The sequence below is a fragment of the Orbicella franksi genome, chromosome 11, assembly GCF_964199315.1.
Source record: "Orbicella franksi chromosome 11, jaOrbFran1.1, whole genome shotgun sequence".
In the NCBI taxonomy this organism is placed as follows: domain Eukaryota; kingdom Metazoa; phylum Cnidaria; class Anthozoa; order Scleractinia; family Merulinidae; genus Orbicella; species Orbicella franksi.
Window position 1 is genome coordinate 18,955,855 of NC_138155.1, and position 22,807 is coordinate 18,978,661.

At 40.8% G+C, this 22,807-nt stretch overlaps 3 protein-coding genes and 1 pseudogene across 5 annotated transcripts in view; 2 read left to right on the forward strand and 2 right to left on the reverse strand.

The window, feature by feature from the left end:
* LOC145503238 (uncharacterized) overlaps nt 1-22,807 on the forward strand; it is a 145,109-nt gene that overhangs the window by 88,589 nt on the left and 33,713 nt on the right. The gene's annotated exons all lie outside the window — the stretch shown is intronic.
* LOC145503000 (heat shock 70 kDa protein 12A-like) lies at nt 1,753-9,386 on the reverse strand. 2 transcript variants are annotated; one of them, XM_081482424.1, is made up of 5 exons: nt 9,260-9,386; nt 8,069-8,391; nt 6,994-7,218; nt 6,424-6,601; nt 1,753-4,612 (listed from the first exon to the last, which is right to left on the reverse strand). In XM_081482424.1, exons 1-5 carry the CDS (start codon nt 9,270-9,272, stop codon nt 3,555-3,557), a joined length of 1,797 nt encoding a protein of 598 aa, XP_081338550.1. In that variant the 5' UTR covers nt 9,273-9,386; the 3' UTR covers nt 1,753-3,554. The 2 variants fall into 2 exon arrangements, with proteins under 2 accessions (XP_081338550.1, XP_081338549.1); XM_081482423.1 differs by lacking the exon at nt 9,260-9,386 and having other exon boundaries at nt 8,069-8,995.
* The window catches only part of LOC145503217 (heat shock 70 kDa protein 12A-like), a 30,721-nt gene continuing 18,143 nt past the window's right edge, over nt 10,230-22,807 (forward strand). For both annotated transcript variants that reach the window (XM_081482682.1, XM_081482683.1), the window contains exon 1: nt 10,230-10,427. The gene's annotated coding sequence lies outside the window, so the exon portion shown is untranslated. The remainder of the gene's footprint in view (nt 10,428-22,807) is intronic.
* Nucleotides 20,127-22,013, reverse strand: LOC145503347 (uncharacterized; annotated as a pseudogene).

Here is a 22,807-nt window from a genome sequence, read left to right on the forward strand (position 1 = left end):
TAAAAGCTCAGAGCAAAGGAAATAATAGTGCTTCGAATTGAAATGCGACCTATTTTGGTTTTCGAAATCAAACTTTGTTACACTCCAGAGTTAGGCTATGTTTTAATAACACACGAAAAAATATTCAGCAATATTGCACATCGACTAAGGTAGAATATATCCATCTGTTAAAGGAGAATGACGCTTTGACGATTTTCATTTCGCAACTTGAATCAGACTTGTAAGAGCAATGGCCAAACATGCATGGGTTTTTGTCAGGCTTACTGTGCATTATAATTAACTAGTGAGCATGGCTGCATTATCTACTCTCCTTGGTGTCTTTGTCAAACTATACTTTTACAGGATCAGAAGATAACAGGTAGCTCAGTTATACATTCTCTAATACAAATTTACTGCAATGTCGTTTATACCCCTAACGTTTCACATACATTATAACGAAGCAAAGGTGCGCTATCGAACTGTGTGTACGTAAGGTGTGTCATAATTCAATGATGCCGCTCATGGTGTTTTCATAAGCAAATTAGTTAACTTTGCTTTGCGAGAAAATTTAATTCCACTGGCAATGGTATAAAATAATTGATTCATGTTTTTCTATGTGCATTATCGAGCTATGATGCACTTGCGGAGTAGACACCAATTGTTGATTAACGCACATTACATAACTCCAGGATAAATTTCCAATTTCTCCTTCGGATGCCACTAATCTACCAGATAGTATTTATTTTCAAACGGTAGTTTTAACTACGGTTAGTACAAAAGAAAAAAAAAGAAAAAAATGCTACATTTTAAAATTCGGTTATTGATCATCTTTGATTAATGTTCCTTAAATTATGCGCGATGATACATAAATTAGCATAGTCGTTAAATTTTAAGGTTGCATATTTGCCCGAACAACTATATCAGTGGCGGATCCAGACCTTGGATTAAGGAGGGGGGGGGGGGGGAGGGCGATATCTAGACCTTGAGCTAAGGGGGAGGAGGCGGTTTTTTTTTATTGCCCTGCCTGCTTTTCCTTCTTCTGCGATTCTTTTTAACCAAAATAAGGTGGGGTGGGTGGGTGGGGGAAAGCCGGGCACCCCGTCCTCCTTCCCCCGTCCCCCTCCCCTAGATCCGCCACTGTATATGTACAACCTTCGTCCTTAACAACACGCATTTCAAAAACTGTTTTGTTTAGTGCCTGTAAAACATTAGTAATCTAGTCTAACCTGTCAACTCTTTCTTCGTTGCTGGTCTGAGAATTGATCAATATATAAAAAAAACCGAAAAACAAAACAAAACAAAAAAAACAAAACAAAGAAAAAAAAAATCGAAATCTGAGATCTGCAAATTTACCGATGCAGCGTAGCTGAAAAATCGGCTTAAATTGTACGTGATAGCTAAGAACATGCTAAATGTTGAACTGATGACGGAGATTCCAGCACCATCACGTGACTCATGCTCAGGATAAGTACATACTGTACGTTGGTACAGGTTTGACGCACCTAAACGAAGGCGTCGATCATCTCATCATGCATCATGCAAAGTGACGCACATCGATATTATGGACGCAATGGAGTTACCTGAGGGGGGGGGGGGGGCGGTGGGGGGAGTTGGGGGTAAAGCAGCCAAGCCTTTTGGACGCCTTAGGTGAGCTACAAAGTGTATCCAGGTTGCGGAGTGAGCAGAATCACTTGCTAAGGTAGACATTTTTTTGTGTTCGAATTCTTAAACCCAATAATTGACGCTTTACTGCCCACCCCAACCCCGCCCCCCCCCCTTAAAAAAATAATGATAATGACAAAAAAAATAAGAATAATGAAAAATGAGAAAAAGGCAAATGCTGAAACTGCAATTGTAAGGATAAAGGCCGGAGAGGTTGAAATTGCCGCTGAAAACTTAGCCTTCGACAAGCCTTTCTCGGACAGCTGTCATTTCCAGAGAAGCTCCGATTCAAATTATGTGATGCACAAACTTTTCGGGTACTGGAGCGAGCGCGGTTAAATCGAGCTGATGAGCCGAGGGTAGGGGAATAGAAAACATAACTTCAAAATGGCTCACGTTGATGTTTCGGATTTAGAAACCGATTTTCCTAGGTTTTTGGAGTCTGACCCTAAAAGCACAACGCAATTTTTCACAACGATGGCGAGAAAACTCAAGTAGAACGGTAAAACCAGAAAACGCAAGAATAAGTATTTTCCAGTATATATTTTTCGAGATGAAGCTGCAAACTTGAGTCTAGGAAAAAGTGTAATTTCTGACAAGTGGAACGAATTATTTAGAACATTCTGACGGCACTTGCGGGGTCTAATGGGAAGTTTAGGGACTATTTAGGCATTTGGCGGGAGATTTAGGCCATTCTTCGTGTTCTTCCTCGTTTTTATTATTATTAAGCTTTTGTTATAGCAGCTTCTATGTATAGTTGTAATTTGCAAGGATACAGATAATGTTGTAGGACGGAATACATCTACATCAGATGACTGGACGGACGCATCCCTAGTACTGCTATTCACATTGGATGTCTCATGTTAGTGTAGTCAGAATCTTATGATTACTGCGCGCGAAAGATTCAGTGAAGTACAAAAATGATAGAATGATTTACATTTCCTAAACTGAGTACCATCATGCAAAGGTTTGGCTGGAAGCTAAACATAGAAACTGAGCAACGCTTCGCACAAATGTAGACCTCTATACCGCACAGGGAATGATAATATATCTGAAAAAATACACACATTTATACTATGCCATTGAAATTAAAGCCAATCAGAATACAGGAGAGCCATTTTATACTCGGCGGTATTACAACCAACTTTCCCATTGTACGCTACGCTTGAGTCGTATTGACTATGTTGGCCAATGCATTTTCTATGGCATGGTATGAAATAGTTATGCAACGCTTTGTATATCATATATCTTTTATATCATGGAATATCCCACTTGTCACTTGTAATTTCTTGAAGAACATTCTCACCTTAAAGCTCGAGTACTGAGAAAATACAAGTGACTAGTGGGATATTCCTTGGCGCGCGAATTCAGCAATATTTTTTGACTGAATAGGCAATAAAAATTATTGTAAGCGAAGTAAACCCTTAGAAAATTGTCCCCAAATGTGATGTAAATAAAATAATTATTACAGTCAAACGAACTCATGGTTCCCTTTTAATTTGTCAGTAGCTAATAAAAAAGAGCTAACTTACGCCTCATTCGCTAAAATTAATATGTAGAACACAGGGTTCGAGCTTCGCGCTCTGGTTCGAAGTTTCAACTTACGTGTTCCGAACGAATTTAATCAAAAAGTGATTTTAAAAATAACGAGACTTAAGGAGTTGCCCTTCCAGATGAAGTAATCAGTATTTAACTAAGGCGCAAACATTATTTTGACCCTTTTAGTACTGTGGCAGCCTTGCAATAAACTTGGTTTAACAGAATGAAATCAAAAGTAAATTAGCCTAAGCTTTTGATAAATGATACGTCTACTATTGATAATTATTATCTATACGTCGACTAAAAAAGAGTATAACGTCTTAAAACTACTTCACCTTATGATAAAGTAAGGAATGGAGGCTACAGTCAAGCATTTATGATCGACAGAAAAAATCCAAGGTGGTTTGCGCCTTGTTTCCACTTGAAACATCCCAAGCTGTTGCGGTTATTTCGGTTCCACCAAAATACATGCTGACTTCTATATTCCTATCTTTACCTCTCCAGGTATCTGGGGACTTAACCACGACTCTTCCAATCTTAGTTACCCCGGGGTCAGTGACAAACTGAGTTTTAGGATTGCTTGTGACGTAGAATCCAAATTTTAGTCTTGTTGTGCTCGCTCTCACGGGATGGTATCTCTTGGTAATTCTCTCACCAAGCTTAACTACCTTATTTTCCTTTACAAAGCACTTAAATACTTCACCGCACTTCTCAACACCATCTGCGATAAACTTCTTTTCTTCCGGATGAACACCCTCGACAAAATCGATGCTGCGGTCAGCGCCGTAAGTTGTGCAGACGACTCTTTCGGTTATTTTGGAGGGCTTCTTGCCAAAGATGACAGCACCTTGGACAACCGCTTTCGTTGCATGATGAGGAATGAGGACTCTGAGGGTCCCTGAAAATTCCTTTTTTATTTCTTCTTGAAGGAAAGCAGAATCGGCGAAGCCGCCAACGAGAAGTATGATTTGCACTTTTGAAAGCTTTGGCTTTTTCAGCAGTGTTTTCAAATGCTCTTTTATACTTTTCACCACAGGCGTAAATAGCTCTTTCATCATTCTTGAACTCAGAGAAAGATACTCGTTATTTTTCAGCTTGACTTCTTTTTCTCCATACCGTTCCATAACTAGGCTTTTTGTCTGATTTACCAGGGACACAAAGCTGCGTGGCAATCGGATGTTTGTCATCAAGCTGCTGTCTAGGATCCGCTTCCCTCGCTTTTTTGCTTCGAACTCATTCATCAAGGAGAGCCAATCGGATGGAAACTGGTTGCGGTACGTCTGAATTTTTTGCGCACCAAACAAGTCTTCCAAGAGGCTCTCGAATCGCTGATTTACGTATATTCCACCATAAGGGCCCCCTGTAACTTTGTGGATCTCTTTGATGGTACCATCCTCTTGTATTTCATGGGCGGTCACATCAAGCGTGCCCCCTTTATAAGAAAAAAAAGCAGTCAGGACGCTAATTCCAAAATTTTATCTTCCCTAAGTAAAATAGATGTTGGGTAATTTTTCTGTTTTCTACTATCAAGGTGGGGTAAAGAATGGCAAGGTGAAGGTCGCACGGAATTAACGGGTAAAATAACATGGCAGGAAGTGACAAGGATAAAATGAGTGTGGTGGTTATTGATTTCACTCGGATTCCACACGAGTTGCCCACTCTCTATGACCAGAGTGGACTAGCTGGTGAGTAACCAGTATAATCACTATTAACGACTTCGAAAGCGATATTTTTACGGTGAATTTTGAACTTCCATCTTCCTTATGGCTCGTGATCTTTTGTTCAGAAACAAAACGATGAAATGATAAAACAGAACGTTCAGAAATAAGAAAAAGTTTACAGGAATGGTCCACTAACAAGACCATCTACAATTCCGCACAGAAGCACGATGTAATTTTGATATAATGATACTGATTACTGGATTACTGTGTTTTACATGTTGTTTCACTTGTCAATTGCATCCATTTTACCTAAAATATGCGAAAATGGTGTTGTCTGAAGAAAATAGGAAGCTCCTGGGCGTAACGATAGATTGCGATCTTAATTTTAATGTGCATATTGGTGTAATCTCTGTAAGAGAGCTAGCCTGAGAATTGGAGTGATCATGAGGTTGATGAATCATACCAACTGAGACCAAATTACACCTTTACAAAGCAGCTATTCTCCCTCATCTTACATATAGCCACCTATAGCTAATGTGGCATTTTTGCAGAGCCTCGGACACGCGTAGATTAGAGAGAGTACAGGAGCGAGGACTGCTGCTGTTTTTAGAGATAAGTTGTCTGGCTACCAGCAGCTGTTAGAGAAAGCCAATGTACCAACATTGTATAATAGGAGACTACAAGACACATATATATTTTAATGTGTAAGGTTAAACATAATTTGTGCCGGCGGACTATTTGTAACATGTTTCATACTAACAGCCACACTTATAGTTTACGGCAGAGAGAGATTTTCATTTACCTAGATTTAACACTGTTACGTATGGAAAACAATCAATCCGATATCTAGGCCCAAGACTATGGAGCAAACTAACACATAAAGAAAGATCGGCGATAAATCTCAAGCAGTTGAAGACCCACGTACGTAGGCTAGATATAGGCAACATCCTAGATGGATGTAGTGGCTGCCATCTTTGTAACTTATAATTTTAATTTCTCTTATGGGACTTTTCGGTACACTATTTTAAGATAGTTCTAGTTAGGTGCCCCCTATTAGCAGTGGGGATTTTCCACTGCTAGATGTAATTGTATAAAATAATAAAGTCATTATCATTATTATTCGGAAAAGAAGTGATTTAGAAAAACATTTGACAATAAAAAATTGCGACAGAGCATTTCTTAAAAACGTTCTAAGATTTAAAAAGCTAAAAAGCCGAAAATCGCAAAAAAAATAGTTTCCAACAAGAAAACTAATCTCTTACAATCGCAAAAATTAGTTCTCGCGAAATAATAATAATAATAATAATAATAATAATAATAAAATGAAGATTTGCAAAACTAAATTTAAACTCCTGAAAAAATTAAGTGCCACACCGTAAAGGTAACTTCGTTATATTAGGAGCTTCGCTTCTTTTTACTGAGGGATCATCAATTCAGGAACCTAGCGATGCCGGCATTTATTTCAATTGTTCTTGTTTTCAGATCCTGTCAGTGGTAAACAGATCTAAACCTGAATCGTTCCCCAGTGTTCCATTGTGTCTGCTAGGTTTAACTATAACTATACTGGAGAAGTATAACTTACCACCAATATCAACGACAATGTAGTGTGTATTTAACTGAGACAGTATTCCATCCACCGATCTGCTGCCAGTTTCTCCCTGAAAATCATTCATATTCTTCTCCTGACAAAATATTGCTGCCGCTTCCGGCTCCAAAGCAATAATTAATTGCTCTGCATTTTCTGGTGATCCCACACCTGCCTGTACAATCAAGATAAGAGTAGCTTATTGGTAATCCAAACGGAAGCTCCTGGATGGCCATGGGTTATTGAAACTAGAATGTGAAATCTATCGACAATGTACATGGAATGACTTCTCTTTCTTTCAATGATCGCGTTACCTCGTGAGCTAAAGATCGAGAGCCTTCCCTTGGTCTCATTTCCTTTACATTCGGGTGTCACAGTTACCAAATAGAAATTGCTTTCTGAAAATGATATTTTCCCCTACACTTATTTATTTCAAATCAGATAAAACTGCACATAAAACGTATCTGTGCTTCGATAGCTGGTGTAGGTTTATATCAAGACATACCAGCCTTCGAAGTTTATTTATTTATTATTTGAACAATGAGTCACATTTCAGTCCATCCTTACCTCATAAGCAGCTTCTCTCATGAACTGTTTAGCTTTTGGAGTCCATATCGCTGGGACAGTTAAAACCCACTGGATATCGTTAGCGTTGTAGTGGTCATCTCCAGTCCGTTGACAAATAACTTTTAGCGCCTCCTCTTTAAGAAATTTGATGGAAAGTGCAAAGACTATCTTGGCTTCAACTGACTGTCCGTTGGCTGCTTTGATTGCAGTTTTGATGTTCAAGCTCTGAAAGAAAATACATGAATTGCTTTCAGGTGTTTGCTTTTGTCTTGCATGATGTTGCTGTTTACGGTTCTTTTCATATCACACCTTCCCGCCTCTATTTCGGTTCTTTGGATATCTGCTTATTAAACATGCTGGCTCTTACACACCACAATATTGGGGCACACAGCATGCAATCTAACCTCAAGGTATATAGGTAAATGCACTTTTGATTTTTCTTTTTTACCAATAATTAAATGGCAAATTTATAATTGTTCCTTTTCCAGTAGAAACATCTCAAATTGTACATCCCAGCTTATTTCCTTGCGACTATCTGGCAACCAGCATAAAAATCAACCCACTCTGAAAAACGATAATAAGCCGGGATGGATGCGTGTGACTCCAACGATGCAGGACCATACCTACTCCTTTAGTGGAGAGGAAAGGGGAGTTGTGGAGGACACATTCCAGTAAAATAATCAACCAAATGAACGAGCTGGGTTATCAAATGAGCAAAACTCCAACATGCTACTCAAACCCTACCTGTCCTTCGACTCATTTGATTACGATGCTAAACATACTAGTTATCAACAAAATTTAACCGCCCAGCAAGGACAACCTACCGGAAATACCCAGATAGCTAATAATGGACGTCACGGTTTCCCAGGCGGCAAAGAATCTGCTGAGGAACAGTCTCTCAAACAACAAGAATGAATGTATGTTTGTATTTGACAGGAGAAAGGTGAAGCCAGGTTAATTAACTTATTAATCTCCAACAGCCCCTAAATTCTCCTAATTACCCAAAATACTGAAACGATACTAAGCTTTAAGTTAAAACGCAAGAGCTGAGTAACTAAGGATTCAAGCAACTCACCTCATCACTGTGCAGAGCCATTTTAAAGTGCTTAAAAAATAGGTATTCCTTTTCTTCGCTCTCTCTTTGTAGGCCTACATACTTCTCAATAGCATCATAGCCAAATGAGTCGAATGACAGATCGGGTTTGAGTAGCAGACATGTTGGAGTTTTGCTTGTTTGGCTACCCTGTTCATTCATCCAGTCCATGTTCATAAAGATAGCGTCTTTTCCTTGGTCTTTAATAAAAGAAAATGCAAATCCACTGTACGTTGTCCCAAAATCGATCGCTACAACGGCAAGGTACGAAGCTCTCGGAGAATAGAAAAGTGCGTCTTCTAATGCTGTCGGAATAGAAAATATAATGTTATGAACTGGTACTGACATGAAAAGCTTGTGTCACATTATTTCATCAATTGAATTTCAGTTTCAATTTCCGTATTGCAAAACTATACAGAAACATGTAGTATGTATTTACAAAATAAGCTAAGGATCCTTTATTCTTTTACTTTACTTGACACGGGTATGTTTACAGCGTTGTTATTGTAATGCAGTGTGAATGGTGATGTTGGTTTGAAGTCCGTGATGTAATATGATGTTCGTAACCGGAAGTTGTGTTAAGCTGTTGTATTACCTAAGATGCGTAGAGAATAAAGTTGTTGTGTTGAGCAACCCTCGTGAACTTGTGTTGTTATGTCACCAAGCCATACTTTTGCTACTATGTTTCACGTGAAATGCTTGAACATAACCTGAGCGACCAACCGATGAAAATATGATTTTTAAATTTTGTGACCTGTCATTCTGACCATTCTGGGTTGTCACTGAGAAAACCTCAAATACCTGCAGATGTTGGACTTCAATGCACTTAGCATCGGACACAATGAATGACGATAAAATAACCAGAAATGTATCTTCAAAACGTCTTTACAAGCTGCAATAAATATGGCGCTGTGTATTCTATAAGTTGAATCGCTTGTAAGTCGGGGTAAGGACGTTTCAGTAAGTCTGGGTATGGTGATCAGGTAGCGAGGTACAGAGTTTTGGACTTGTCTAAAATATCGAACTGATAGTAAAAACCCGGACAGCTCAACAGTTTTTGATCTGCTGACCTCGAAAAATATATTGCTTCATTGGAAATGCGGCCTGCAATTTATTGATACGGAAATAGGCTTTGCTTGATACACTAACAGTGTATATCAGACTTTTACTTACCACTGCATGCCATGTTACTGCTTTCAGTGTACTTTGTTAAAGATTTCAGCTGTGGATTGAAACAAACTGTTAACTGTTTTATCGCTGCGAGATCAGCGTCTTTTTCCGAGAAGCATCTTGCACCGAAGGGAAATTTCCCTAATATTTGACGAGTGACGACGAGTCATGTATTATACGACATCCGGTTATTCTCGGAAAAAAAATGGGACGCTTACGTCATGCAATCTGTGTTTTTCTTTTTTTCTTTTTAATCAAGAGCTTCTGACATCGTGCAAATGCGAAGAACGTGTGTGTTATTTCTCAACGTTATCTTGAGAGTGAAACTTTTGCTTCTATTAGCGAGTAAAGAAGAATTCTTTACGGAAGTCTGGCATTTGGAAGGCAAAAATTACAAGATGGCATTAGAAAAGTGAAAAATTCCCCCTCCCACGCTAACAACACAATAACACGGTCTGTTTTTGACCACGAGAGATTATTATTTCCTGGAATCAAATAAACGGAACAGTGACAAGGAATCTAAAATAATTCTCTCTGCTACCACCTCGCAGATATCGTTAAACCTTTAGTTAATTAAGTGGGTGAAGGGGACACTGCATGCTACCAGAGTTTTTAGTAGGAACCTGAAGCGAATCCTGTAACAAAGAGAATTATATACAAGGGACAAATGAGGGATGAGTCGTGGGGAAGAGTGCCCAGGCCGAAGGGAGAAAAAAAAAAATATTTTTTTTGTTTTGTTTTAATCGGTTCTATTAAACATTGCCAGATATTTAATTGGATACAGTGGAACCCTGCTCATTGGAACACGGCTATTTCGAATTCCCTGTTATTTTGAACGTAAAACTATTTCCCTTGGATTTGCCGTATCGACCTCTACTTCCGTCTCCAGTTCTACTTGCCTTAAAATGAAATCGAGACACTGGGAACGACTATATTTTGGCGTGACTGCAAAGTTCCATGGGAGACAGGTTCCGTGATTGTTACTGTGCATGATGACACGAATTTACCCAATATTTGGACCAAAGACTGTTACGTTTTACGATGGAGACATCTGACCACTTCTAGCTTCTGTTGATCTGCTGTTGAAAACGACAAACTGAGTCCAGAGTTGGCTTGAATCGGAGTCAGCAGCTGGTTTTCAGGCAGTTCTGTCAAAGCGCATTCTTATCAGGTATCGGTTATACTAATATCACAGTAATTCTGTTAGGTTGCCAGGAATTGAACATGTTCTTGCATTGTAACAATGTTAGGTCAGTCTTGAAACCCAAAGGCTCGAAGAGACAGACATTTGAAGCTGTTTGGCGATTCTGTTATTCCGTGATCACATTATGCATTGCAACATAGATAAGTCGACCGTGAGTGTCGTTACACCTCAATTGAGCACTTTAAATTATTTCTACTTCAACATTATCTAATAGCCTGCTATTGTGGCTCTCCACTTGTCTTATCGCTGGATATTACTGTTCTGTAGGATTTGCAGCGCAAAATCACAGAACATTGGGGGAAATGTTTTAGAACGGAATTTCAGGGTACTGAGAAAAGCCGGAAGCGAGGGCCATGCGTAAATTGAATCTTATTCATCTCCTTTCAGCAATAAATTATTTTAAATCTGCAATTTCGCCGGTGAATCCAAGTTGAATACATTCGTGTACGAAAATCTCAATAAGCATTAATTTGCTATATTTAGAACTGTGTTTTTTGGGTCTTAGAGTGTAGATGACTGCGCTAAGAAAACGATCAGTTAACGAACCTTCGAATAAGTTAATTCTTATCTAAACACACAAATGGATAGAAATATTTCCAAAATTAATTTCACTGGTGACCGCTTTTTTCGTAGCCTGCTACAGTCTAATCCTTATGCCGAGAATTGTGTGACACGTCTTTAACCCAGGCGCTGCTGTCTTAGTCACACTTTTGATCGTCACGCTTCACGCTTCATACCAGTTTTAAGTAAAAACTAGACTACGAGGAGTCCCTCTCTCGCTTAGTACGTCGTACGTCACGCGAATAACTTCCGTACTCTTATTTCTATTACAATAATGTTTTAAGTAAACAGTAGTAAAAAGCAGACAAAGAAAACGAATGCGAAAATGTATTTACAAGAATAGAGTGTGTAGAGGCCAAAGGAGCAGAGGCGTTCGAGTTGGCCGCTACCACAATGGAATTACAGTCAAACCTGTATTAGGCGGGCATCCTCGAGACCCTCGGACACCCTCTTAACACGGGGTGTCCGCTGAAAACAAGTTCCCTCAGAATTCGTCTTAAAATGGTCATTTATCAATATTGGTCAGTATTAAAAGACCTCGAGAAGGACAAATAGCATTCTCGTGAACGATTGACAACTATAAAATACCTTATTTCCATAAACAATGACAAGTACATGGCATGAGTTAAAGCGATTTAAGTATACAGTAACAGTATCTTTATTGATCGAATCATGTGAACGTTCACAAAATCAAACGTTTCACAAGAACAAAAATTCTGTAAAAACAAAACCGAATAACAAAATATTTGCATTTCTGCTACAGCTCATTTTGTTGGCAAACTTAAATTACCGATCTACTAAATCGTGGACAAAATATTTGCATTTCTGTGGCAGCTCAGTTTGTTGGTAAACTTACTACGATTATCAGTTGAGTAAGGCGGGACGAAAGTTTGGTCACCAAGCTTTAACGTAAAATCGTGTTGTTGTCACGGGCAACTTACCTCGTTTCCGTTAGTAACAATATCAACAGCCGTTGGTCGCCTGTCGCGTCGCCTACAATTTCGCGCGCTTTGCTGTCAATTGACGTCAAAGGCCGACAAGTTGCCAATGGATACGGAGCCAGTTGCTCGTGACAACAACACGATTTTTACGTTAAAACTTGGTGACCAAACTTTCGTCCGCCTTACTCAACTGATAATCGTAGTAAATGACCGATCTACTAAAACGTGGACAAAAAAAGTCATGCATTCTTTTTACAGTGTCCGTTTGATACAGGTTTCTAACAATAGAAATGACCATAAAATTCGCGTTTAAGGTGTCCGCGTCCGCTTAATAAAGGTGTTCGTTGAATACAGGTTTTTTTACAGTAAATGTGGGACAAGAAAAAATGGGACTTGCGCTGCTGTCCGCTCAGTTCAGGGTGTCCGTATTGAGAAAGAAAACAACATGTGCAAAAGATATCATTTTCATTCAATAGTTTCAGCTTGTTTTTGCAGTCTTTGATTTCGATATTTCAATTGGCATTTGTGGTCTTTCGGTCGAATTTTATCTGCTCATGTATTTGCCGTTGTATTTTTACCTGCATTTGTCCCATGTAAGGTTACATTTTTATTTACACGTTCATTTGTATTTACATTATACCATGGTCTTAGAAGTTCCTTCAGATGTACCCGGCGTCGGTTCATAAACCGGCGGATACTCAAAGAACAATGTTGTAATCTTCGACTTTCGTCTAACACTAAGGGCGTTTAGGTAACAGAAAAAAGTTTTACAGAAAAAAGAAATTGTTAGAGGACTGTTGGTGGCCTGATCACAGATTTCAGTGTAGCGGATTCAAAGTTCAGATATAATCGTTCGTTTTATACATCTCGTATTTACCTAAACGAATTAAACGTCTGATAGTGTAATGAGTCCGTTTCATGTGTCTCCCAGTCGCATAGGATTGTTATTAGTTCGTCTCACGTTTAATGCGTCTTATTTTCCGCGCATAACAGGTCTAAGATGCACTTTTTATCTGAGACGCATTTATCGTTTGCGGGGTAAATATAAGGTCAATATCTAAAGATGTTGACAGTCGATCTGTCCCAATCACCCTAGTTTAGTTTTAGCACCACGAGGTATGCAAACGTTTGCTTGTGAAGGAATAGTTACATATGTAATGGGAAGCCAAATTAAATGAAATTTTAAAGGTTGGCAGAAAAAAAAAATGATAAAAGTTGCCACAACAACAGAGAACAAAGCAAAGATAAATAAGAGGGGAAATTAAAATGCAAGTGTGATACTTTGTATTTTTTACAGTGAATGTGTGAAATCAACATCTTTACCGTCACACGTTAACGCGAAGTCAACATTGTAACCTATTTAGATCTGAAATCAACATTTTTGAGCTCATACGTTGCGCGAAATTACCATTTTGCTGTTGTCTAAGTGAAATCAACATCCTCGCTGTCACGCTTTAACGTGAAATCAACATTATAACCTATTTAGACCTGAAATCAACATCATTGAGCTTGTGCGCTGCGTGAAATTGGCATTTTGCTGGTTTGTAAGTGAAATCAACATCCTTGCGGTCACGCTTTAACGTGAAATCAACATTTTAACTGTTTTTGACCTGAAACATATTTTTTGTAAGGTTACGCGTTGCGAGAAATCAACATTTTGCTGTATTTAAGTGAAATGAACATCTTTGCGTTCGCGCGCTGACGTGTCAACAAATACAAGTTTCTTTTGCATACGTTATGTCTCAAAAACGATGCAAAGTTCGGCGAAAACGCATACAGAACATTGTTTAACACACCTAAAAAAACTGCATGCGAAATTTGGAGCGTTTTTGATAAAGGTCACTTTTGAGCAAAATACCTAGCGGTCTTCTTCCACCGAGCCCTTCACATAAACAAAGCCGGGCTTTGTTATAATAATAAACCGAGCCGATCCTTTGTTACAATAAACCGAGGCGATACTTTGACTTATAAAAAAGGCTCGCCTCAGTGTATTATAACAAAGGATCGGCTCGGTTTGTCATAACAACGGCCCTGGCTTCGTTTATCTGAGATGCTCGGCTGAAAAAAGGCGTTAGGTATTTTGCTCACACGTGAACTTTGTTGAAAACGCTCCAAATTTCGCATGCGGTTTTTTCACGTGTGTTAAACAATGCTCTGTATCCAAATTTCGCATTCAGTTTTGTTTAGGTATGTTCATCAATGTCCCGTAGTTTTTACGCTATTTGGGAAGGAAATGCAGAAAATTGAGGTGATTACTGTTAGCCACAACTAATTCCAAAATAAGGAAACACTTGAATTTATCGCCGTCAATCTTAAATTTTCCAGGTCTTAGATCACCGAATCACCAGGCCCAAGGGATTGTCATTATTTGCTAAAATAAATCGAGTGGCTAGTCTAAAAAAAAGGTGATACCAAGGTTTATAGCGAAACTACCAAAACTTAAAATTTCTAATCATCCCTAGTTATAACTGTGCGTGGAAGCAGGAAATACAACAGTGATGGGAACTCAACTATATATATTTCACTTCGGTTCGACAGCGTTACAAAGACGGCGGTCATGTTGAGCGAGTTGGCGAGCGGGAACGAAAAACGTGTGTAGTATTTTCCGAAGTAGTGACGTAAACAATGACGAGACTAAAATACGGTAACGACCGGTGAGCGGAAATCACTCGAATTTAACAAATAGCAGATTACACGAATAGAAACGAACTAAACGTTTAAAGTTACTGTTTAAACTATTTCACAAGCTGTGTCAAGTTAATCGTCGCTTTGCTTGAGTGACAGTACAGGTAGGCAGGATTCTTGTTTTCCAGAATCCCTCAAACTAAAAGTACTTGACACAATGTGGTTCTCGAGACAAAATGATAACAGTTATTTAGACTTCCAGTAATATATAAAGACGGAGGGTGTATCTTGGGACAAAGTGAAAATCAAAAACAAATTTATAATTCGGTGACCGATGGAATACAGTCGACTCCTGAATCTTTAAGGGAATTGAAAAAGGTTTGAGTTATCGGGAGTTTGAGTTATCAGGAGTTGAGAGCAAATGACAGGAAATAAGGCAAAATGGTGTATAATGCTTTTCTGTTCATGCAGCATACATTTTAATCAAATTTAATGTATTGTAAAAAAATTTAATGTAATGTAAAAGAAAGGGAAAAGTTCACACGGCTGCTTCAAAATAAATTTAATGTTTAATGGACTACAGGACAATGTTTGTTTTGACTTGTCACCTATTGACAGACATGGTCGAGTTATCAGCGGTAAAATTATATAGAAAATGACCTGAAGGGAAACGAAAATTGATATGAGTTAGCACGAGGCTCGAGTTATCGAGGGTTCGAGTTACCAAGAGTAATAAAATAACAGCTCCCGTACAAAAATTCCGAGCGAGACACGGGCAAGGTTCTGGCCCTAAAATATCATGCTAATGAGCGAGACAGAGCGTGACAATAATTAGGCTGACAGGAGCGATAAAACTTGAATGATAAATGAACGAGAAAGGAGCGAGACATTTGTACCGCCCTGAGATTTGGACAAAAATCTGAGCAAGAAACCAGCGAAATTCGGGCCATAAAATAGTCACGCTAATGAGGGAGACCGGATGTCATGGCCGATAAACACTTAAGTGCCTAACATGAAAATGAAAGGCTCTTTATAGTTCTGCTATATACAACGGCAATCATTTACCCTCTGCATATGTGTAGCATCCGCCTTTCGGTATGAAACGGGGGGCGAGAACGCAGTAGTACGAGTCATACGTCTAACAATCCAATCCGTTTATTCAGTGAGTAACGATGTTGTGACGACTTAAGGCTTACAAATCATCCGGGTTCAGAACTGTAAAGGACTGTAATGAACCATACTCATAAGTGGCTTCGGGTGAAGCTAAAACAAAACCAGGTAGCGAAGCTACAAAAACACTAGGTAGTGTTTCAAAACGTTCTCCTTCGCATGAGGAGAAGTCCACTAAAGGTCCCGTATCTCAAACTAAGGCATGACGGGATGCGTGACGCAATCAAAACGACTGAGAAAGCATTACATGGCTCCCCTCATACATTGAAAGAATGTATGAAGTTACAATAAACAATATCAAGACTTAAAGTGTTCTCAGAGTTTGATCAATGTTATTCTTTCCTATATGAAGAATCAGTTCAGACTCCCTGACGGGGTCGTACCCCAGGAGTAAAGGTTCCTTTATCGGTGCCTGAATCAGTTGTCGCTTTCATCTTCATTTCGGCGATAAATCAGGATCAACTTGTGAATGGGTCTTTTAGAAAAGTTCTTTTTTCCAGACTGGGTGACGAAGAGGAGGACCTTCCGAACAAGTCTGTCTTCACTGGGATAGACTTCCGTCACTCTGGCCAGAGGCCATTGGTTCCTAGGACAGGATTCATCACGAATGAGGACAATATCACCAACTTGACTGTCGGGGCTAACGTTATGCCATTTCTGACGTTTCTGTTGTAGCAGACAGTACTCTTGTTGCCAGCGGCGCCAAAATTGATCTGACAGGTTCTGAATCCTGCGCCATCTTCTTCTTGAGTAAAGGTCTGGTCGCGAGAAATTAGCCGGAGGGGGTAAAACTACCTTCGCTTTAAGAGTAAGCTGGTGATTTGGTGTGATTGCCTTAGGTGCCTGTGGATCTGATAAGTTGTTGATGGTAAGGGGATGGTTATTCACGATGTTTTCTGCTTCGGTGAACAGAGTTTGAAGTGATTCATCATCAAGTTGCTGGGCGTGGTCTTCCAGAAGACCAGAGAGGAGTGAACGCATGGTACGAATAAGTCGCTGCGGTATGCCACCCATGTGGAATGCCGACGGCACGTTCATCTTGAATTCGATCAGGTCGCAATCTTGGGTTACGAGGAAGTTCTTAACAGAATCAGTGTTTACTTCTCTCAAAGCAGCGTTGAGCTAATTTTTTCCTCCTACAAAGTTCGTCCCATGATCACATCTCAATTCACGGACTTCGCCTCTTCGGTTGATGAATCGCCTGAGCGTGTTAATAAAAGCATCCGTCTCTATTGAGTTTAAGGTCTCCAAGTGTATAGCCCGGGAACAAAGACAGGTGAAAATTAGACCCCAGCGCTTGAGTTCTTTCCGGCCCTCATTAATGTGCCAAGGGTCAAAAACGTCCATACCAGAGTATGTGAAAGGTGGGGTGGGAGTAATACGTTCTTCGGGGAGGTTCGCCATCTTTTGACCTTGAGCAGGTCCTCGGAGCCTGCGACAGATGGTACACTTTTAGAGATGGCGGGAAACAGAGGAGGGTCCGTTTATAATCCAACAACCGGCTTGTCTGAGTGCGTTGTGGGTCATGCCACAGCCTTGATGATGTATTTTTTGACCGTGATACTGTCTGATCAGAAGTTCGGTTACATGACTCTTCTTAGGCATAACATTGGAGTGCTTTACTTCAAAAGCTAAGGCGGCTTTCTGGAGTCGGCCTTCTACTCTGAGCATTCCCTTTTCATCGAGAAATGGGTCAAGTCTAAAGAGCGAGCTAGTCTGCTTCAGCTTTTTATTTCTGTTGTGGGCACTCTGGCGGTTCTGGAACATGCGATCTTTGCTGCTGATGTTCTGGAGTACTTGTCAATGAATCTCCTTGGCAAAGTGCCAATACTGTACTGACTTGATGATTGCTTCTTCTGCTGAGCACATTTCTTCAACAGTAGGGGCACCAGAAACAGGTCTTGAATTTCGCTGTTTGTTGGGACGGTTCTTTTCAATCATTCTCTGAGAATGCACGATGCTTCTTTTCAGGCGACCAAGGGACGATGAATGATTAAAGCGTTCTAACTCTAGGAATTCTGGAAAACATTTCGCTTCTGTGCAATTGGGCATGACTTGGTTCGAGATGAGGACGGCCGCTTTGACTCTCTTCACTTCTTCATCTTCGGGATTCAGATCAGGAACTGGGTTCGTGTTCACAACTATCACATTGTTCTTTCACAAGAAGTTTGGGCCTTTAAACCACAGTTCATGTTCCGAGAGTCGTTCGGCGGTCCTTCCTCGTGAGGCAACGTCAGCTGGGTTGTCTATGCTGGCGACATAGTGCCACTGCGCGCTGTGGTTTTAAACTGTCATGGATGTGGTGTACACGGTTTCCGACATAATTATAGAAACGCTTTGCTTCATTGTGAATGTAACTAAGAACAACGGAGGAGTCGGTGTAAAATAATTCTACTGGATCTTTGTAGCTGAGCTCTCTGCTGAGCATGGAGGCCACGTTGACTAAATTACTGACGCAGTAAGTTCACGACGTGGAGTTGACATTGGCTTCAATGGTGCGACTGGAGCTTTACCCATTAGGAAACTGACATATACTTGGTTCGAGTTGTTTGCAAGGCGTAGCTAGGTTACTTGGGCAAGGCCTACATCACTGGCATCAGAGAAACTGTGCACCTCGATTACAACTGGCTTACCGAAACCAGGAGGCTTGACACATTTTGTAATCGTAGTTCCCTCCAGGAGTGGTAAGTCTGATCTCCATTTCTCCCATTGTAAATGGATGTGGCTTGGTACGCGGTCATCCCATTTAATGCCATCACGGCACAGTTCTTGAAGCAACTGTTTTCCAACTAAGATGACTGGCGCTACAGTGCCTAACTGGTCGTACACGGAACAGACAGTTGAAAGAATTCCCCGACAAGTAAGGGGCTTGTCTTTAAGCTCTATTGGAAAGTTGATGGTGTCGATTCGATGCACCAATAGGCACCCAGAGAACGCTGGACAGGTAAGACATCATGACGAAGATCCAGATCCTTTAAGTCTTTGGAGCGATCTTCAACAGGCATGGCTTCCAGCACGACTTTACTGTTACTAGCAAATTTGTGTTGGCGCAAATTGACGGCTGCATACATCCATCGTCTACATAAAAGTCGTTCTGTAGAAAGTTTGCAGCTTCTTGGCCAAACTGCTCTTGACCACTTTCAGCGGTTGATCTGAGGCCAAAGTTGGCAACGCCCGGCGAAGAGACAGCCCCAAACAGATAGACGTTCATGCGATATTCACAAATTTTGCCATTCAGATCGTTATCTTTAAACTACAGAAATCTCAGAAAGTCTCTGTAGTCGGGGTTGACGTGAAAACTATGAAACATCTGTTCAATGTCGCATGTTACTACTGTTTCCTCTTTTCGAAACGGCGAGAGTACAACGATCAGACCATCCATCATATCAGGTCTGTGTAAGTGGTGTCTGTTGAGAGACTGATCTTGGTAAATGGCACTGCAATCGAAGACTATTCGAATTTGGTCTGGTTTCTTAGGGTGATAATGTCAAAATGTGGGAGGTACCAGACTTTCCCGGCATTGGTCCTCAGTTCCTCAGGTGGTTCTTGACGAAGATCTTCTGCATGAATTCGGTGTAACGGTCTTACTAGTGTCTTGCCATTTTTAAGGAGCTTCTGTTTTATGCCAAGTAGCCTTTTCAGACATTGTTCACGGTTGTTCGGAAAAGTCACGTCATCTCTTTTGAATGGCAGTGGCATCTCCCAATTTCCCCTTTCATTTCTGTGAATGTTGGCAGTAAGAATGTCTCGGAAACGTTTGTCCTCCACGGACTCACTCTTCTCGATGCCTGAAATGTTTCGGGTGTGGTGAAGTTCACTGTAGTCCAACTGCATCATTTCTCTGCCATGCTGGGGTGAAGTTATATCTTTGACATAGTGTCTTGTGGCGAAGGAGACTACGGAATCATCTTTGGCACTGTTGCTTGTTGGGACATTGAAGTGGTTCCGATGGCTTTCGTGTAACTTCTCAGTAACTACTCAGCTCGTTTTGTTTTTACTATTTTTTTGTAACTACTCAGCTCGTTTAGGTTTTACTATTTTGAGTAGATTTTTTGCTTATTTAAGTTTAATGTATTCTTTTGCTGAATGATATTCTATGTATTATGCAAAATAAAACGGTTGTTGTTGTTGTTGTTGTCGTTGTTGTTGGTTAACGGTTGCACAGTGCGTACTGTCTTCTTTGTTGTCTAGGCACACAGGGCCAATGACTGTCCAGCCAAACTTATACTCTTCGGCCCAAGGCTCGTTATCTCGGCTGTAGATGATGCGCCGAGGCTGGAAGGCAGATGGAATATTACGGCCAATTAACAATTCTATCTCTTATAATGGATGTGATGGGCCATCTCTTCTAAATGTTTCCAAGACCTGGCTATTTCTGGTGTTGCAATGTCTTCTTGACTGGCTGGAATTTTCTTTTGTGAATATGCGAATGGCACCTTAATAGACTTGTGTAGATTGTCAATGTCCTGGATGTGCAAACCGTATTTAGTCCCAGGTTCACTTCTTGACTCTCTACTCCCAGTTGTTCGAGCAGGGAATCTGGAACAAAAACGTTCGTCGACTGGTCGTTCAGTGCTGCATGAGTGGGTACCTTTACTGAGGAATTGTCTCGGTGGAAAACTTCAAGAAGCACCATTCGTGCACAGGAGCGTGCTGGCTGACTTCGTCCACAAACTTGAGAACAGGCAGACTTGACTTGGCTAGTGTCTTTCTTTTCGTGTCTGGTCGGGTCATGCAGTATTGTGGCATGTTTCTGCTGACAGATCGTGCACTCTAGCTTGTCTCTGTTGCAGTCTTCGGAGACGTGTTTGTTAGAGCTGACACACTTAAGGCAGATCCTGTTCTTCATCAAGAAATCTTTACGCCCTTCATAGCTAAGCCTTTGGAACTGCTCCCAGTCATTCATTCCATGGGATTTCATCTTGTGATAAAAGCAGTATGTTCCAGAGGCAGGTGGAGGGGTTGGGCTTGATTGCTGAGCTTGAGTTGCTGCCACTTGCGACTCTTCGTTGGGAGGCTTTAGTTCAATACCGGTATCATTGTTTGGAGGTGATGCAAATGTCAAAGTGACATTCGAATTACGGTGACGTTGAGAATTGCGACCAGCAAACTTGCCTCGATCGGCTGTCATTCCACCATTTGTTCCTGGACTTTGCAGAATTTGCGGGATGTTTGTCCTTTCTGCATGGTAGCGTACTTCTTCCGCGAACTATTCGAAAGACGGAAAGGCATCCTTGCCCTTTTTCGTCTGAAGCTTTAACACTTTATCGGACCACTTTGCTTTGAACCATGTGGGTAGCGTTTCCACTAGAACTTGAATTTGTGAAGCATAATTGAGAACTTTGAGACTTTCAATATGTTTGCTTGCAATTTTCACTTGTTGCAAGAAATCACTGAATTCTTCTAAACCAGTTGTATCGTTTGGTCCAGCCTTTGGCCAAGTTCTCTACTTTTTTTCGAAGTTGGTGCTGATTATTGCAGGATTACCAAGGCGTTCCTTGAGGATTTTGCGTGCTTCCTGGTATGCACCTTCTGGGTCTTGTACTAGGTATTGGAGTTGTTCCACGACTCTTTTGGCTTTGCCGTCCAAGTATTGGTACAAGAGATGCAACTTCTGTCTAGCTGTCACAGGTGCAGAATCAATTAAGCTCTCAAAGGCATTCTCCCACAAGAAGAATTTGGTTTTGTCACGTCATTGCCTTCAAAAACATCAGACGTCGCATGCGGTAGTCGCTGCAACTGGCTAATCTTCGCGAGTGCATCTGTAAGTTGGGCAGAGTAACTTTGTGGTACTAAGAAGTGGGGGTTGCACGTGACAGAATGAAGGCTGGAGCATTCCCACAGAAGCCCTTTGGTGTAGGAGAGTGGTACCCTGGCTGTGTGGCGGAGGCTGTTGGGATGATTGGGGGATTCTGAACTCCAATGCTAAAGCTGGTTTTAGTATAGACTGGTGCAAATGGGTGCACGGTTCTCTGAGATTCTTGAACTGATGGTACTGGTAGCACTTACGGCGGTGTGCTCTATAGAGTTGGAAATGCCGCTCGAGAAGGCGGCCCGACAAATGGAGTAGGCGGTGAAGATGTGACTAATACATCGTTCGCTACAGATGCTTGTTAAGTAGAAGATGTGAACATGGGAGCTTCTGGTGTGGAGATCAACCCGGATTCTTCTTCGCTGTTAAGAAAGGCATCAATTGGATTGTGTAGTGCAGTAGACAGAAAGGGTTGCTGTTCCTCGTCAAGTTCATTCTCTTCATCCATCGCTCTTTTGTAAACAGCTTCTTGGGCTGAGATTTCTTCGAGTTCCTTTTGTATCTTTGACTGTTCCAGTTTCTTGTTCTGCAATGACAGTTGAGAACTTAAGCTTATCTTGCAGGGCAGCTCGTCTGGCTCGACAGGTAATTAGTGTCTCTCTACATGAACTTTTGCTCGATCCCGATTTAGTAGAGGTTCGTGAACGGTGTGACTTTCGTGAGTAAACAGATTTAGTGTCGTCTTCGAGTCTTTTAATTTCTTGCACAGCAGTAGTGTGAATTATTTTCCAGGTGTCATACAAATCGGTCACTTTGTTTGCAGCTCGCTGACGTTCACTAGTGCCAACTGATAGGTCTATCCAATCATCAAAAGATTGTACGACTGCATCTACTTCCTTAGCCCTATCTGCAATTTCCATTCTAATTTCATCTGGCTTTTTACAATCACCAATAAACCCTTCAAGACTTCTTAACTTTACTCGTAGGTCGCGATCATAGGCTAGCGCGGCCTTTTTCTTCAGTTCGCATTGATATTTTCTGCCTTTGGACGTGAGGGTCCTGGGTCTAGCTTTATCAGCATCGTGCTTAAGGATTGTATCATTACTTGGCAAAATTTCGACCTCTCTTAGATCTAACGAAGGTTCTTCAGGTGAAATAATAGCAAAAGGACTAACCTCTGTTCCTATCCAGGCGGCAGCCTCTTTCGGTGTTGATTCTGAGGTTCCTTTAGCTTTGTCTTGATCGGTGATATCGGCGACACATTCCTCTTGCTTTGAAGCGAAAGTTGACCCAATTCC

Bases quoted from the DNA above. Each gene is read 5' to 3' on its own strand.
- LOC145503000 (XM_081482423.1), bottom strand. From the start codon at position 8,434: ATGTCAGTACCAGTTCATAACATTATATTTTCTATTCCGACAGCATTA. The intron at 7,219-8,068 runs GTGAGTTGCTTG...ATTTTCTTTCAG, and splicing joins TGGCTCTGCACAGTGATGAG to AGCTTGAACATCAAAACTGC. The intron at 4,613-6,423 runs GTAAGTTATACT...TTTCTTATAAAG, and splicing joins CATTGTCGTTGATATTGGTG to GGGGCACGCTTGATGTGACC.